The sequence below is a fragment of the Podarcis bocagei genome (genome assembly GCF_964188305.1).
Source record: "Podarcis bocagei genome assembly, chromosome: 2".
In the NCBI taxonomy this organism is placed as follows: Eukaryota; Metazoa; Chordata; class Lepidosauria; order Squamata; family Lacertidae; genus Podarcis; species Podarcis bocagei.
In genome coordinates this window covers 92,624,140-92,639,022 of record NC_138126.1, presented here as the reverse complement: position 1 = coordinate 92,639,022, position 14,883 = coordinate 92,624,140, and the positions used below count along the sequence as shown (strand labels likewise).

At 45.4% G+C, this 14,883-nt stretch overlaps 1 protein-coding gene across 4 annotated transcripts in view; it reads right to left on the bottom strand.

Moving 5' to 3' along the window:
- CDRT4 (CMT1A duplicated region transcript 4) overlaps positions 1-14,883 on the bottom strand; it is a 31,308-nt gene that overhangs the window by 13,175 nt on the left and 3,250 nt on the right. For all 4 annotated transcript variants that reach the window (XM_081183867.1, XM_081183868.1, XM_081183866.1 and 1 more), the window contains one exon: positions 13,647-13,737. In XM_081183867.1, coding sequence (XP_081039993.1) covers positions 13,647-13,677 — 31 coding nt within the window. In that variant the 5' untranslated portion in view covers positions 13,678-13,737. The remainder of the gene's footprint in view (positions 1-13,646; positions 13,738-14,883) is intronic.

Here is a 14,883-nt window from a genome sequence, read left to right as displayed (position 1 = left end):
ACCAACCCCCTCAGACACCTTTTCTTTTTAAAAAACTAAATCGGGTATCCGGGCTGCAAAGCCCACTGAGAGAATGATGCATGCTGCAGGACTTGGCCCTTTCCACACTACTGATTTTAAACCTCCAAACTGCCCCTCCCAGCTGCTTACTCCCATGGGCCTTTGCCAGTCATACCCTGGAACTCAAATGCCTTGGCTCCCAAACAAATCGGCTCCCAAACGATCAAAATCTAGAAGTGAGTCTTCTGGTTTTCGAGCTATTTTTGGAATCTGAACGTCCAACAGGGCTTCTGTGGCTTCCTGCAGCCAATCAGAAGACACACTTTGGTTTCCGAACGTTTTGGAAGTCAAACAGACTTCTTGAACGGATTCTGTCTGACTTCCAAGGTATGACTGTTGAGTACAAGTTGAGGGGGAAAGAACAGGCATTTATTCAGGTGGATCTGCTACCCCATATCTCCAAAAAAAGGCCTGACAGTCCTCAGGTGATTTGATCTAACTCACGGCTCATTTTTTCTCCCTCTCTCTTGCCTAAAGGTAAAGGTACCCCTGACCGTTAGATCCAGTTGTGGACAACTCTGGGGTTGCGCGCTCATCTCGCTCTATAGGCCAAGGGAGCCAGCGTTTGTCCGCAGACAGCTTCCGGGTCATTTGGCCAGCATGACTAAGCCACTTCTAGCGAACCAGAGCAGTGCACGGAAACACCGTTTACCTTCCCGCCAGAGTGGTACCTATTTATCTACTTGCACTTTGACGTGCTTTCAAACTGCTAGGTAGGCAGGAGCAGGGACCGAAAAACAGGAGCTCACTCCATCGTGGTGATTCGAACCGCCGACCTTCTGATTGGCAAGCCCTAGGCTCTGTGGTTTAGACCACAGCGCCACCCATGTCCCTTCTCTCTCTCTCTTGCCTACTTCTGCCCATTTCTTCCAAAATGCATCACCTGATGTTTCTATGCAAACACATCCACCACACCCGCCCACAAACTTATCTGAATGTGTCCTTCTCCAAGCTGTAATGATGGCTGGGTGCTTCTGAACGCTCAAGAGATGCCTCCACGTACCAGGAGACCATCTCCTAACCTCAGTTAGCTGATACCTTATCAACGGGAGCTCACTATTACAGCCAGCAATCTTCCTAACAAAAGCAACAGTCACCCAGGTGCTAATAATAATAGGAATCAAATCCTTATGAAGCCCCCTGAGGATGTAGCAGTGCCTGAGAGTACAATTTTACTATGTGAAGAAGTACCCTTGAGCTGTAAAAAATCCCTGAAGGTATGATCGGCGCTGCAATACCATTTACTTGGGCCTAATTCTCAAGGAATGTGCTTCTGAGCAAATGTGCTTAGAGGTATGCTGCACATCACATATGAAACCATGAAATATAAGACATGCTTGTAAAGAAGGAAGTGGGTGTTGACTTTTCCTAAGCTACTCAGCCACTTGCACAGCACTCAGTTGTTAAAATTTCACACCTCAAGGGGACTATCCTTGGAGCTCTCTAAGCTGGTCAATTCAGGACCATTGCAGACTATGCAAAAATGCTACCGAAGGACTGAAGTTCTAAAGAAGAAGGCTTAATACACCCCAGATCCTATTTTTCCTGAAATTATTAGGAAAGGAATGGGATACCAGGTGCCTGGTATCAGGAGGCCAGACTATTTGCCCTCCTAGGATGGCATTTTCTACTCTTGCCTGCTGACAGATTTCCAGCATTGGTTCTCCAGCCTCACTTGATACCTGATTAAATTTTTTAATTATGTGCGGAGATTCCTGCATTGCAGGGGGTTGGACTAGATGACCCATGAGGTCCCTTCAAACTCTACAATGCTACGATTCTATATGAGATCTCACAGATTGAACTTGGGACCTGTCGCCTGCACAGTATTTTTTGCTGCTTCCTAGCTAACCTTCGTATAGTTAAAGCTATGGTTTTCCCAGCAGTGATGTATGGAAATGAGAGCTAGACCATAAAGAAGGCTGATTGCCGAAGAATTAGTCCTTTTGAATTATGGTCCTGGAGGAGACTCTTGGGAGTCCCATGGATCAAACCTATACACTCTGAAGGAAATCAGCCCTGAGTGCTCACTGGAAGGACAGATCGTGAAGCTGAGGCTCCAATACTTTGGCCACCTCATGAGAAGAGAAGACTCCCTGGAAAAGACCCTGATGTTGGGAAAGATGGAGGGCACAAGGAGAAGGGAACGACAGAGGACGAGATGGTTGGACAGTGTTCTCGAAGCTACCAGCATGAGTTTAACCAAACTGCGGGAGGCAGTGGAAGACAGGAGTGCCTGGCGTGCTCTGGTCCATGGGGTCACGAAGAGTCGGACAAGACTAAACGACTAAAGAGGTGTGCACACAATAAGGTATATAAGGAGTCACTGGGCTCCTTGTATTTTTTATTTTTTGCTACAATGGATTGATAATATGGCTGTATTTTCCAACTGAGCTCTCAATGGACCGTGCATTCCTGCAGCCCCAACTCAGTATCCATGCATTAAGTCCTTGAATAAACTGAAAGCATATTTCCCTGGTCTCTAGAAAAACAAAAACAAAAGCCAGGCATCACTTCCTCTCCAAAGAAGCCTCAGGCTTATTTCATATCTGCCATCATCTTAAAATAACTGAGCTTTACAAGCAGGACATGATGCCATCCGTGATTGGGCTCATGCTATGCATCACCAATAGGTCACTCTCTGGCTCAGTTACAGTATAAAAGCAGGACTGTGCACCAAACCCCCAATGGCCACTCCAGGACAGGAAGCGCAGGTTCATGAGAGGGCAATTTGAAGCAGAAAAGTGGCAGGGGGAGGGTGTGCTTAACCCTTCCTTCATTGGTGTTTCCACTGAAAACTCTCCCTTCAAACTACAATATGCATGCACACACACACAAACAAACACACACAGCTGCTTTTCATACCAAGATGCTCTTCCAGATTCACATTGACTCCATTCCAAACCAGAAGTGTGGGCCTCCCTGTCTTTTTAATAAAGAGGGTTCCGTTTTTAAAAGAATTAGTAAGAAGATGCCTATGAAACCTGCAAGTTCTGATGTGAGAAAGGAGAATTTAGCCAGAAGGAAACAAACACACAAATAAATGGCTGCACCCTGCGAAATAGTTTCACCGGGCAGCCCTGATCACGCTGGCTCCTCTACTACGAAAGCCCACTGCTGTCTTTGGCGCTCTGCTTGTTTTCACTGTTTAATGAAACAATAATTCTGTTTTAAGCATTGGCAGCTGTCTTATGCACTGAGGTTTTGTGTAAATTTGTTATCCTTCATGGTGAAAACCATATAAATAAACACAGCAGCTTTTCCTTCCTGCCTGGACTCCCCACAAGAACCAGGCTAGTGGCTCTGGGCTCCCCTTCTCTGTCTCTCTCGCTTGCTCGGCTTGATAGCCTCAGACGCCAGCAATCACAACCCTGCCTCCCACTGAGAGAGCAGCAAGCTTTGGTTTAAATCAGCTTCTCCCTGGAACTCATAATAAACACAGCACAAAGTTTTGGAGCCATCAATGAATGGGATTGGCCAGGCTGGTCCAGTGTTCCCAGTGTTAATACTGTGGTGGCTTCAGCCCAAAGTCCAGCTTGGCTTGATAAGGTTGTCAAAGCTTCCTGTTCTGGCTGACTACATTCAAATAGAACCTGCTTACATGAGCTCAAATCCCAACATGTGCTGAATGCTTCAGTGCCTCCTGAAAAACTGTCCCAGCAAAGCTCAACTTGTTTCTTTCAGGTCTGCAAATTGGGAGAGACCGATTGGAACAAGTGGGTCTTTCAGAGGCCCAGATTCAAGAACAGAATAGCCCTTTCAATTCCTTTGACTTTTCCAATTTAAAACTGCCCTCTTCAAATCCTGGCCCAGCGAACCTTGACGAGCTTTGATGGGGGAAATTGCTTAGTTTGAAATGTCTCAAAATTCTAAGTGCCTGGCTCTTGGATTTTGGAATAATTTAGAAAATATATATATACTGTTTGTTGTTTGTCGGCTAATTCAATTCAAAATTGCCAACAATTTACTAAGCTAGTTGTAAATTATGAATAACAACAACAATAATAAAATTGACTATCAATGTAGCATGAAAGTTCCTGCTTTGATGAGAATTCAAATTTTGCCAAGTGTGAGGAATCTGTTGCATTGACTGCTATTCAAATTCATCTTGCCCTTGCTGTTGAAGGCCACCCCACTCAACCATGGCAGTGTTAGAGAGGGTTGAGGGTTGCCCACCATGACATACAGGGTGAAAGTGTGTGTGTGTGTGTGTGTGTGTGTGAACACACACAAAAGAATTTGGGGCTGAAATAGGGACCGCTTACTAGCGGGAAGGTAAACGGCGTTTCCGTGTGCGGCTCTGGTTCGCCAGAGCAGCGATGTCACGCTGGCCACGTGACCCGGAAGTGTCTTCGGACAGCGCTGGCCCCCGGCCTCTTGAGTGAGATGGGCGCACAACCCTAGAGTCTGGCAAGACTGGCCCGTACGGGCAGGGGTACCTTTACCTTTACCTTTTACATTACAGTGGTACCTCGGGTTACATATGCTTCAGGTTACATACACTTCAGGTTACAGACTCCGCTAACCCAGAAATAATACCTCGGGTTAAGAACTTTACTTCAGCATGAGAACAGAAATCATGCTCCGGCAGCACAGCAGCAGCAGGAGGCCCCATTAGCTAAAGTGGTGCTTCAGGTTAAGAACAGTTTCAGGTTAAGAACGGACCTCCAGAACGAATTAAGTACTTAACCCGAGGTACCACTGTAATGTGAGTGATTAAGTGTGCCTATTTCAAATTGCTGCACACTGAGGGCAGGTTCATTTATTTAGAAGATAAACCAACCTTTTAAAATTATTTTTAATAGGGAGGCTTTGCACAAGTCGGCTCTTGCACAAAACTGCTCTATTAAAAAAATATAGAAACAGGTATCGACAGATAAACAGGAACTGGGAGTGAAGGGTTCTTATGCCCCTCCCTCCCTGCTGCCTCCATTGCACTTAGGCCCCATAAAACTCATATTTTGGAGTATCATCCTTCACTCACTGTTTGAAGGATGTAATGTATGTGGTTCATCTTAGGGCTGCATGTTGCTTTTTAGCCTTCATGTGGCAGGTCAGCATGAGAAGAAACATGAGCCATTTTTGAAATTGCCACCATGTGACTACTTACTGTATTGCTTCCTTAAATACAGAGGCAAAGCAGATGCCTGAAAAATGTGATTTAGCATGTCTGAACCGTTCCCTAGATGATGAAGTTCAAGTAAACATAGCTGCAAATATTGAAGTGCTCTTCTTCTGCACATGTAATGGGATAGGGCTCAGTCCGAAGAGCATGAGACTCTTTATCTCAAGGTCATGCGTTCGAGCCCCACGTTGGGCAGAAGATTCTTGCATTGCAGGGGGTTGGACTAGGTGACCCTCAGGGTCTCTTCCAACTCTACAATTCTATGTTTCTATGTCACTTCCATTATTATGCTTATGCCAGCATCCCTATTCAAAGGCTCTTTTCTTGTGGATTCCTTAAAAAAAGCTCTTAAAAACCTTGTGTTAAATTATTCTGCAGCTATCCCTCAATCCCAGTGAAGTCCTGTAGCTGGAGCAAAAACAAAAAACAAAAAACCTGTAAGCCTTTCCATAGAGAGAACCTTTTGTCAACATTGCCTTCAGCTACAATTCAGGCTCACATACTATGTGGTATATTCTTGTCATCTTCAGGGTGGGGGTGGGGAGACCTCCCCCCAAAGAGATCCTTCGAATTCTGCTATGGAAGCCAGGAATGCTGAGTGTTCTGTTCCTTAATCACCAGCCTATAACTTCTTTGTTTCATCAGCTCTGTTTTCAGTTTAAAATTATAGCACACAGGATGGAATGGCAAGCTGGTAGATTTACAAGCCCTTAATAACTTGGGCATAGCTGTCAACTTTTCCTTTTTCTTGCGAGGAATCCTATTCGGAATAAGGGAATTTCCCTTTAAAAAAGGGAAATGTTGACAGCTATGAACTTGGGTCCAGGATACCTTAAGAATTGCCTTACAAATTAGGTTGCACTTCAGCTTCCATCAGCCCCAGCCAGCATGGCAAAAGGTCAGGGATGTTGAGAGTTGGAGTCGAACGACTATTTTGGTGTTAAGCGGTATAAAAATTAAAGAATAAAAAGAATAAAACATCTGGAGGGCCAAAGCTTCCCTATCCCCGACATACAGCAAGGAACTGCACACTCTGGGGTGTAGAAGGCACATACAAAACTGTTGTTTTAACTGAGGATTTGAGCTACCCATTCATCCTCTGAATATGCCAGATTTTCAAAGCTTAGTGCACTCTGCTGCTCATTTCTAATAGACAACTGCTGAATGATCATCCATTTGTTTTTGACAGTAATGACTAACCCTGCTCTTTATACTGCTCCTCTCTTATAGAAGTCCAAATGAGCTCATGCTTCCATGTCAATTTGACAATATATTGAATTTGTTTCCAGGAAGACAATATAGAATTTCCAATCCAAAGTTCATGGGAGTGTTTAAAATGTGAAATGTCCTGATCTCATATTTGGATGACATTTCTACCTTCCTTTCACTTCTTGGTAGAAAAAAAAAGCCACAGCTGAATTTAGAGGTTACTCTGATTTGTTTTGACCTTAAGATAATAGTGGAGAATTGAATCCAGAAGCTTTGTTTTTAAAGAATCAATTTTCTTCTTCCAGAAATAGCTCCCCCCCCCAAATAGGATCCACTAATTATCATTCAAACAAGATTGCATTTGCCTACACCAGGGTAAATCTCCTGGTTCCCTATGACATATATTAGAGGAGGCCTAGTCTTCATTATCTCTTCATGATATGCCCCCTTTCCTTATCTCTCATCCTCTTCCTTGTCCGCAACACAAGAGAGAGATTCTCATCTTCTATAAAAGCAACAAATGGGGAAACTGCTGCAGTACAAATTCCCCCTCCAGATGTTGATAACCTGCAACTCCCATCCCCCCTTGACCATTGGCCATGCTGGAGTCCAACAACATTTGGAGAGTCATAGGTTCCGCAGCCCTTTCTAGATATGTTATTCACTTCCCTGTGAGAACTATTCCAGTGGGTGAACCAGATAAACAAGGACAAAATGAAGTGGGATAATTACAGACGTTCCTAGAGCCTGGAAGTGTCCTGTAAGGCCTTTTGGCAAGAGGACTGTCAGCTGCTTACAAGTGAAATGGTGATGCCCTTCATCCTCCTGCTTTGCTCAGAACATCACTCTGCCTCAGGAAAAACCTGGTCTGCTGGGCTACAACAATTAAGAAAGTAAGACAAACCCACCCTGCTGCTTCCCACAATGGCCAACCATTGTTGGAGATGCAGAAAGCCCACAAGACACCAAGGCAATAGCCCCACCCTGCTATTTGCCACAAAGCAAGTGGTAATCAAGGGCATGCTACTTCTGAACAAAGGAGTTCCACCCAGCCACCATGCCTGATAGATAGCTTTATCTGCCATAAATTTACCTAATCTACTTTTAGGAACAGAGAGAGGCTGTCTTACACCAAGTGAAGGTATTTATAAGTCAAGTCAAGTGCATTTTTGTTTATTCTGACTGGCAGCACCTATCTAGGTTTTCCGGCAGAGCTCTCCCACACTACAGCAGTGTGTAGCGTAGCGGTTAGAGTGTTGGCCTAAGACCTGGTAGACCAGGGTTCAAATCCCCACTCGGCCACAAAGTTCACTGGGTGGCATTGAACCAGTCACAGTCTCTCAGCAGTCTCTCGTGCCACTTTAGGCGCCAATTAATATCAGCGACTAGGGCTTAAAATGCCTACCACAACAGCACAATCCTACACCTGTCTCCTAGTCAATTCCACCCAGTTCAACAGGGCTTATTCCCAGGTAAGTGGATATTGGATTACAGTCTAAATTCCGAAATGCAAGGGCTGCCACCTCCCGCTTCTGCAATTGCAGCACGGATTCAGAAACCTGAAAGATTTTAATGCCTAGTAGATTCAGACACAGATCACAGTGTTCAAAGTAAACACTTCAACCCCTCATTCATCACTCAGGAATGCTAATCCAGCATGGCCTTGAACTCAGCAACTCTGGCTGAGATGGGTGTGTGTGGCCCAGATTCCTCTTAAGGCCTGCGTCGGGGATGAATAAATGGAGGGACCATGTTTCAGAGTTTATTTCACCACTGCCACTCTATCATACAGAAAAGCTGTCTGCTTGCCATGATAGAGTGACGCTCTTTCCTCCAAGATTGTTCCTATCTGTGTTTCCTCCGAGGCAAAGGACCAGCAGCCTCCAGCCAGCATGCTTGAGGGGTGGCTTTTGTAAGATTTTCTCTCCCTTCCGGCTAATTAGAAACAGGTGCTTGTTTACTGGGAATGACAGCAACCGGTTCTATAGGCTCACACCCTTAGCTGTGAGCTATGCCAAATAACCTGTTTATTGAGTGCCTGGCTTGTACTTTACATTACGGTGAAGGAACACATGTCATTATCATCATTATTAAATATTGTGAGAGCAGTAGGGCAACTCAAGAGGCACTCTCGCCGAATCCAGTCCAAATGCGCCTTTCTCAAGCCCTTGGGGAGAAATGCGCCTGTCAGTTCAAAGCAGGAGCCCAGACACTGAGTTCAAAGGAGAATTCCACCCTGCCCCTGTTTCCCATGATATCACCCAGAAACCTCCTGCTCATACTGGGCACAGTTCTGCAGTTTTTAAAAGCAAGTTTCCTTCTTTTAATTGGCAATGAATAGATAAGTGCACAAACTTTTGTGTGAGACTCTGTTAAAGATACATGAGGGCGATTTGCTGTCTAAAGCATATTGGGAGGAGAAGACTGGTGTCTGAAATAGTGGCCTGATTCAGACATAATGCTAAGACAACCTATGGATTAGTGTGAATGAGCAAGCATGTGGCAATGCAGAGCAAAAACCTGGCCTTGCTGCTACCACATTACCAACAGCAAAACCAGTGCTTGTTTTCTGGGGAGACACAGGGGGATGCATGCCCCTAAACATTTTGTGAATCTTTGTACTTTTGTCCATTTACTGTGTTTATTTTTCCTGATTTGAACTATAAAATGGTGATTTTCTTGAGTCAAAATGAGAGTACCCCTAAACATTTTTTTCAAAAAAAAGCACTGAGCAAAACTATGTTTTATATAATCTGTAAGCCACCCAGAGTGGCTGGGGAAATGCAGCCAGATGGGTGGGGTATTATTATTATTATTATTATTATTAGGTTTGGCTTAGCATTACGTGCAAACCTGGTCTCATGGTTTGTCTTGCTCCAAAGAAACAGGGTTTTGCTGAGCATACCCTGCCATACACACTTTTGCCTGGTCTGAAATCTATGCTGACTGAAAGTGGCTCTTTGGGGGTTTCCAACAGGAGCCATTCCCAGTCCAAACTGGAGATGCTGGGGATGGATGGAACCTGGGACCTTCTGCATGCAAAGCAGATGCTCCAACACAGTCCTTCCCCTCCCTGTTTACCCACCCAGAGCAAGTGGGAGCTGCTCAGCTTTCGCAGCCTCCACTGCAGGCTGAGAGCCAAATGCCTCAGACCCTGAGGAGTGAGAAGGAAGCTGACATCAGAGCTGGCAGCATGCATGCATACAGCTTATCCATTGGATTGCCATCGGAGCAACATCTGTTTTCTGTGTCTTCTTGGGCAAGGCGCCAAGCTTCTAACAATATGCAGCCTCATAGATCCATCTGTGCCTGGGATGTCTTATTTGCCTCCTGAAGCTCTCAGATGGCAACAGCTCCATGTGGGGACCCTGCAAGCAGCAGCAGCAGCATCTGCCACCAGCGCCATCCTGCCCTGCCTGATTTCGAAGGAGCCCCTCACAAGAAGGCTCATGAAAAGGAGGCTGCTCTGAGCAAAAGCTAATGATCTTTCTGGCTCGAAGAGCATTCTCTCCCCGGGGCAGAGGCGGCGCTTCCGCAGCCCACAGCCGCCAAGCCCAATCGCTGCAGACAGTGTTTTCGTAACCCCCACCACCTGGGTGGCAACCAGCACATCTGCTGCCTGGATGAACTAAAGCAGAGCTTAGCCTTCCTGTTCTCCAGAAGGCAGCTCAGTCGGCTGCTAAAAAGAGGAGGGAGAGAAGAACTTAAAATGCAATTCAGATTTCTCAGCTATCTGCTCCTAGAACTTTAAAGAAGTTCCAGGTTTCACCTCGAAAGAAGTTCGCGCACCCACAGCTATGTCAGTCATGGAAGAGGTAGTCTCTTTCCTTCCACCAGGCACAGGCTCTGGAATCTGCTCCCTTCATTCAGATGCTGTCTGACAGCTGTCGGCAGCTGAGCAAGGTGAGCCAGGAGTTGAGTCAGAGCTGAGGAATCAAGCCAGGAAGGCTTTGCTACTCAGGCAGGATCCCAGCCCAAATGACAAGCCTTTTATAGGTCTTCCTGTCCAAGACAACCCAATGGGGTGGAGCCAATCCATAGCCTACTTTGCTGCCAGCAACTGTACTTCTCATAGGTTACAACGTGGGGCAGCTAGATACAGATTTCTGGTCCTAGCCCTGGCCTAGAAGTTCTTCCGGCCAATGTAGCACCCACTAGAGGTTGTGGACTACGACTCACAGCAGCATGGTCAATGATCAGGGATGATGTGGGGCACAGGTTCCCCAACCCTGTTTTAAAGGCAGGTATCACATTTTCTGGGTCCCAAACCCCTTGGAACTCAGGACAACTTCACCTCACTTGCTCCAAATCAGAGAAGCTGGGTTCATCCTGGGAAGGGGGGAATAGATAGCACATAGCCAGTCCCCAGCAGTTCCTTACCCAGGAGGCCATTTCAGGCTGGTTCTCTCCCTCTTTTTCATGGTTCTTTCTGAGGCTTAGATGCCATCAGGAGGAATCTGAGAGCTTGCAGCCTCTCATCAACTCCACCCTTACCTATCTGGGCTGATGGGTCTAGCGCAGATATGCAGAACCAATGGCCTGCACATATAACTGGACTCAAAAGTTTGATCAGCGCCATTCAGAATGGGAAAATGTCAGGGACGATTGGGAGCTGGAGTCCAGCAACACCTGAGAGGGCCACAGGTTCCTCATGACTGTTCTAGTGGCTTTCTCTCCATGACTGGGAACAGCTTCCTTTCTGAAGCTGCTATCAGTGAACCAATCCAGGGTAGCTAGGTCACATAGAATGGCAACCTTCATTACTACAACGCACTAAGGCCCAAGCCTAGGCATTTTTAGGGGAAGCAAATAATGCAGAAGCCAAGTGAAAGCATAGCAACTTAAAGGTTGCTTGTGAGAAAGAGGAGAGTGGCAGAAGTGATGCACTTCTAATGGATCCTTTAAGTTCCTCAGTAAGACATCTGACTGGCCACTGTGAGAATAGGATGCTGGAGTAGGTAGGCCTTTGGTCTGATCCAGCAGAACTCTCTTGTGTTAAGGCAGACAAAGGTGAGAAGAATATCAGTGAATTGTGGTTACATTCCCTCCCCATGACCCTTGCATGTTAGCCATCACTCACCGTGCTGAGTAAGGAGGCTAATGGAGAAAGTTCACATTATGGAGCCACAGACCTTGTTAAGCCATGAAGAACTGTTGCTCATGGGTTTATTTCATGTTTTTGGAGGAGACTTGGATGACGCTGGTCCCATAACACCAATTTCTCTGGGCAGTTTCCATATGAGGCTTCTGAAGCCACTCAAAGAGAGCTACAAATCCCTAAGAAGCAAGCCTGCTGAGGATGGGGTGGACCAGTGGCGGAGCTTCATGCTCCAGCACCAGGGAACAGAGAGCAGGTGGGGGTGTGGCGCGCTGCCCACAAGGGTGTGGCGCCCACACAGGCGGGGGGCAGTCACGATGGCACCCCACCGGGATCGTGCTGCTGGGGGCGGTGCGCTCCCCCCGCTCCCCTCTTCCTCTGCCAGTGGGGTGGACTCACCTATTTGGCACCCAGGTAATTTTGGCACCCAGGTAACTATCAATCACTGGGATGTGGGTGGCGCTGTGGGTTAAACCACAGAGCCTAGGACTTACTGATCAGAAGGTCGGAGGTTCAAATCCCCGTGACGGGGTGAGCTCCCATTGCTTGGTCCCTGCTCCTGCCAACCTAGCAGTTCGAAAGCACGTCAAAGTGCAAGTAGATAAATAGGTACCACTCCGGCAGGAAGGTAAACGGCATTTCCGTGCACTGCTCTGGTTCGCCAGAAGCAGCTTAGTCATGCTGGCCACATGACCCGGAAGCTGTACGCCGGCTCCCTCGGCCAATAAAGCGAGATGAGCGCCGCAACACCAGAGTCAGTCATGACTGGACCTAATGGTCAGGGGTCCCTTTACCTTTTTAACTATCAGTCGGGCTGAAATTTTGAACATTTTCATTGCCTACTCGAACCAAAATGTAACACTTAGAAACCACTGAGATAAAAATAAATAAACATCAAAAGTAATATGAGTTACCCCAAACCTCTACTTCAAGTGAAAGCATTGCCAGAAACCTTATCCAAAAAACACACCGAGCGTTCTTCTGGTTTTGTCCTTCAGACCTCATTGAAAAGGAAAACATTGCTCTAACATGTGGAAGGGTTTGCTTTTGTGCTTCAGCAACTTTTGCAGTAATAACAGTGAACTCTCTCTTCTAAAACAAACCATTGTGCTTTCCAATATATAAAGAAAGAAGGAAAATAATTCTGGCTGCAAGGATAGTGGTTGATTAAGGAATACAAACCAGGGTTGCCAGATTATCAGGTTGGAACTGTCAACACAGAACCTTCAAATTATTGGATTTTGCTTCAAAATTCTCATGCCCAGTGGTGGGGCCTAGGAACCAGGAGAAAACTAAATTCAGTTTGCATTTGAAGATGAACCAACATGATCTGCACTTTCCAAAACAATTCGTTAACTGAAACACAGCAGCGCTTCAAAATTTGTGCTCTCCATATTTCACAATGCATATTTCCAACCTATGGCTCACCTACACTTCCACTTTTCCCACCACTTTCCCCTGGGAAAACCTGCTATTTACTGCTGAATTAGGACAAATGTCTATGGCAATTTTTCATGTGATCTGCTGAGTATAATCATGCAAGGAAGTGGGGCTGCGTGCACTACACATTCTATGGTCATTCAGTGGTCATTCTCCCCTTTCTTGTTTTTTTTGAACTCCACAAAAAATAGGTGCAAAACATTTTTGTTTAGTTTGGATAGAAGCCATCTTTCTGGCCGTAGTTCTATTCCTTCTTCAGTATGAAAGTCTTTCAATGAAAGTGAATTTATGCCTTTGCATCCATGACCGCCCTCCTGCCTCCGAGAATATGGTAACTTCTATTAATTTCTTTTGGCATAAGATAAACACAGGTGCTATATAGTCCCATCTCAAGGATCACTCTCTTCCCCAAACCCACCTTTAAAAAATAATAGCAACACTTCATCCAATATATTTGAATATGCAGGGCTGCAACTGTGCAAATTCAGCATGTACCAAGAAAACTTTAAACATGTAATTCAATGAAGATGTATGGGGAACACATCGATACCAGTAACATAACACCACTTGGATGTTCCTTTTGATTAAGCAGTACATAAGCTTTCCTAACAAAATAGATCAACTCTTCAGTAATTTTGTTCAGATTGGGATTTGGCCACAACAGATGATTGGCTCTCTGATGGTGATGTAGCAAGTCAACCCAGAATGCCTTACCTTTCAGTGCGCTCTTAAAAGGGACTGCCATGGTTGTTTTCGTCCTTGTCAAGTGATTGAAGATGTCCCTCTGAGAAGGCTCTAAGAGATCCTTTAAGAAAATATCCATTCGTCAGGCTTAATAAGTTACAGGTTGGCACACAGCAAACAGGATGCATTTCTGTTTCTTTTGCTCTCCCAGAAGCTAGGTGCAGTTTAGAAAGTTGCATATGCCTGCCAGTAAACAGGGTGGTTGCCATAGAGCTGCTATATTGAAGTCCTGCTCAAGGAAATAAAGGCTCACGAGGGACATTGCTAGGTTCACAGACCATCTAAAATGAAGAGGCGTTTTATCATTCACTTCCATAATTATGAGGCACTTCAGTGCACAAGTTTGTTTCACACAACACAAGGCAGTACGATATAACCTTAGCGTCTTTTCTATTAATCGTTGTAGTCAATGCCTCATGCAAAAACTATGATTCCAGAATGAAAGTTTATGCACATTGCCATAATTAATCAAGCTGCCCTTTGAGGACCAATGCGGTGTTACTAAACAGACTGTTCTTTACCTTCCCTGCGTCTCTTTTTCCATGCAATTTATCACCTCTTTTTAGTTCAGTTGCCATGTTGGCTAATGGAGCAATGCAAATTAAGACAGAGCAAAACAGAGCAATATAGCATGAAGCCCTTGGCCAGGCAGAGAGCCTTCTTGGTAGTGGCGCCCGCCCTGTGGAATGCCTTCCCATCAGTTGTCAAGGAAATAAACAACTATCTGATGTTTAGAAGACTCTGAAGGCAGCCCTATTTAGGGAAGTTTTTAATACTTGATGTTTTATCATGTTTTTAATGTTCTGTTGGGAACCGCCTGGAGTGGCTGGGGAAACCCAGCCAGGTGGGCGGGGTATGAATTAATAATAATAATAATAATAATAATAATAATAATAATAATAATAATAGACTGCTAATGTCATCTGGCTCAGTACTGTCAACACCAGGGTTTCCCAAACTTGGGTCTCCAGCTGTTTTTTGGACTATAATTTCCATCACCCTCATAGCTAGGGATGATGGGAGTTGTAGTCCAACAACAACTGGAGATCCAAGTTTGGGAAACCCTGGTCTACATGGATTGACACTGGATTTCCAAAGTTTGAGGCAGAGGCCTTTCCCAGCCCTGCTTAGAGATTTCAAGGCTTGAACCTGGAACCTTCTGCATGCAAATCATGTGTTCTACCACTGAGCTACAACCCTTCCTGGT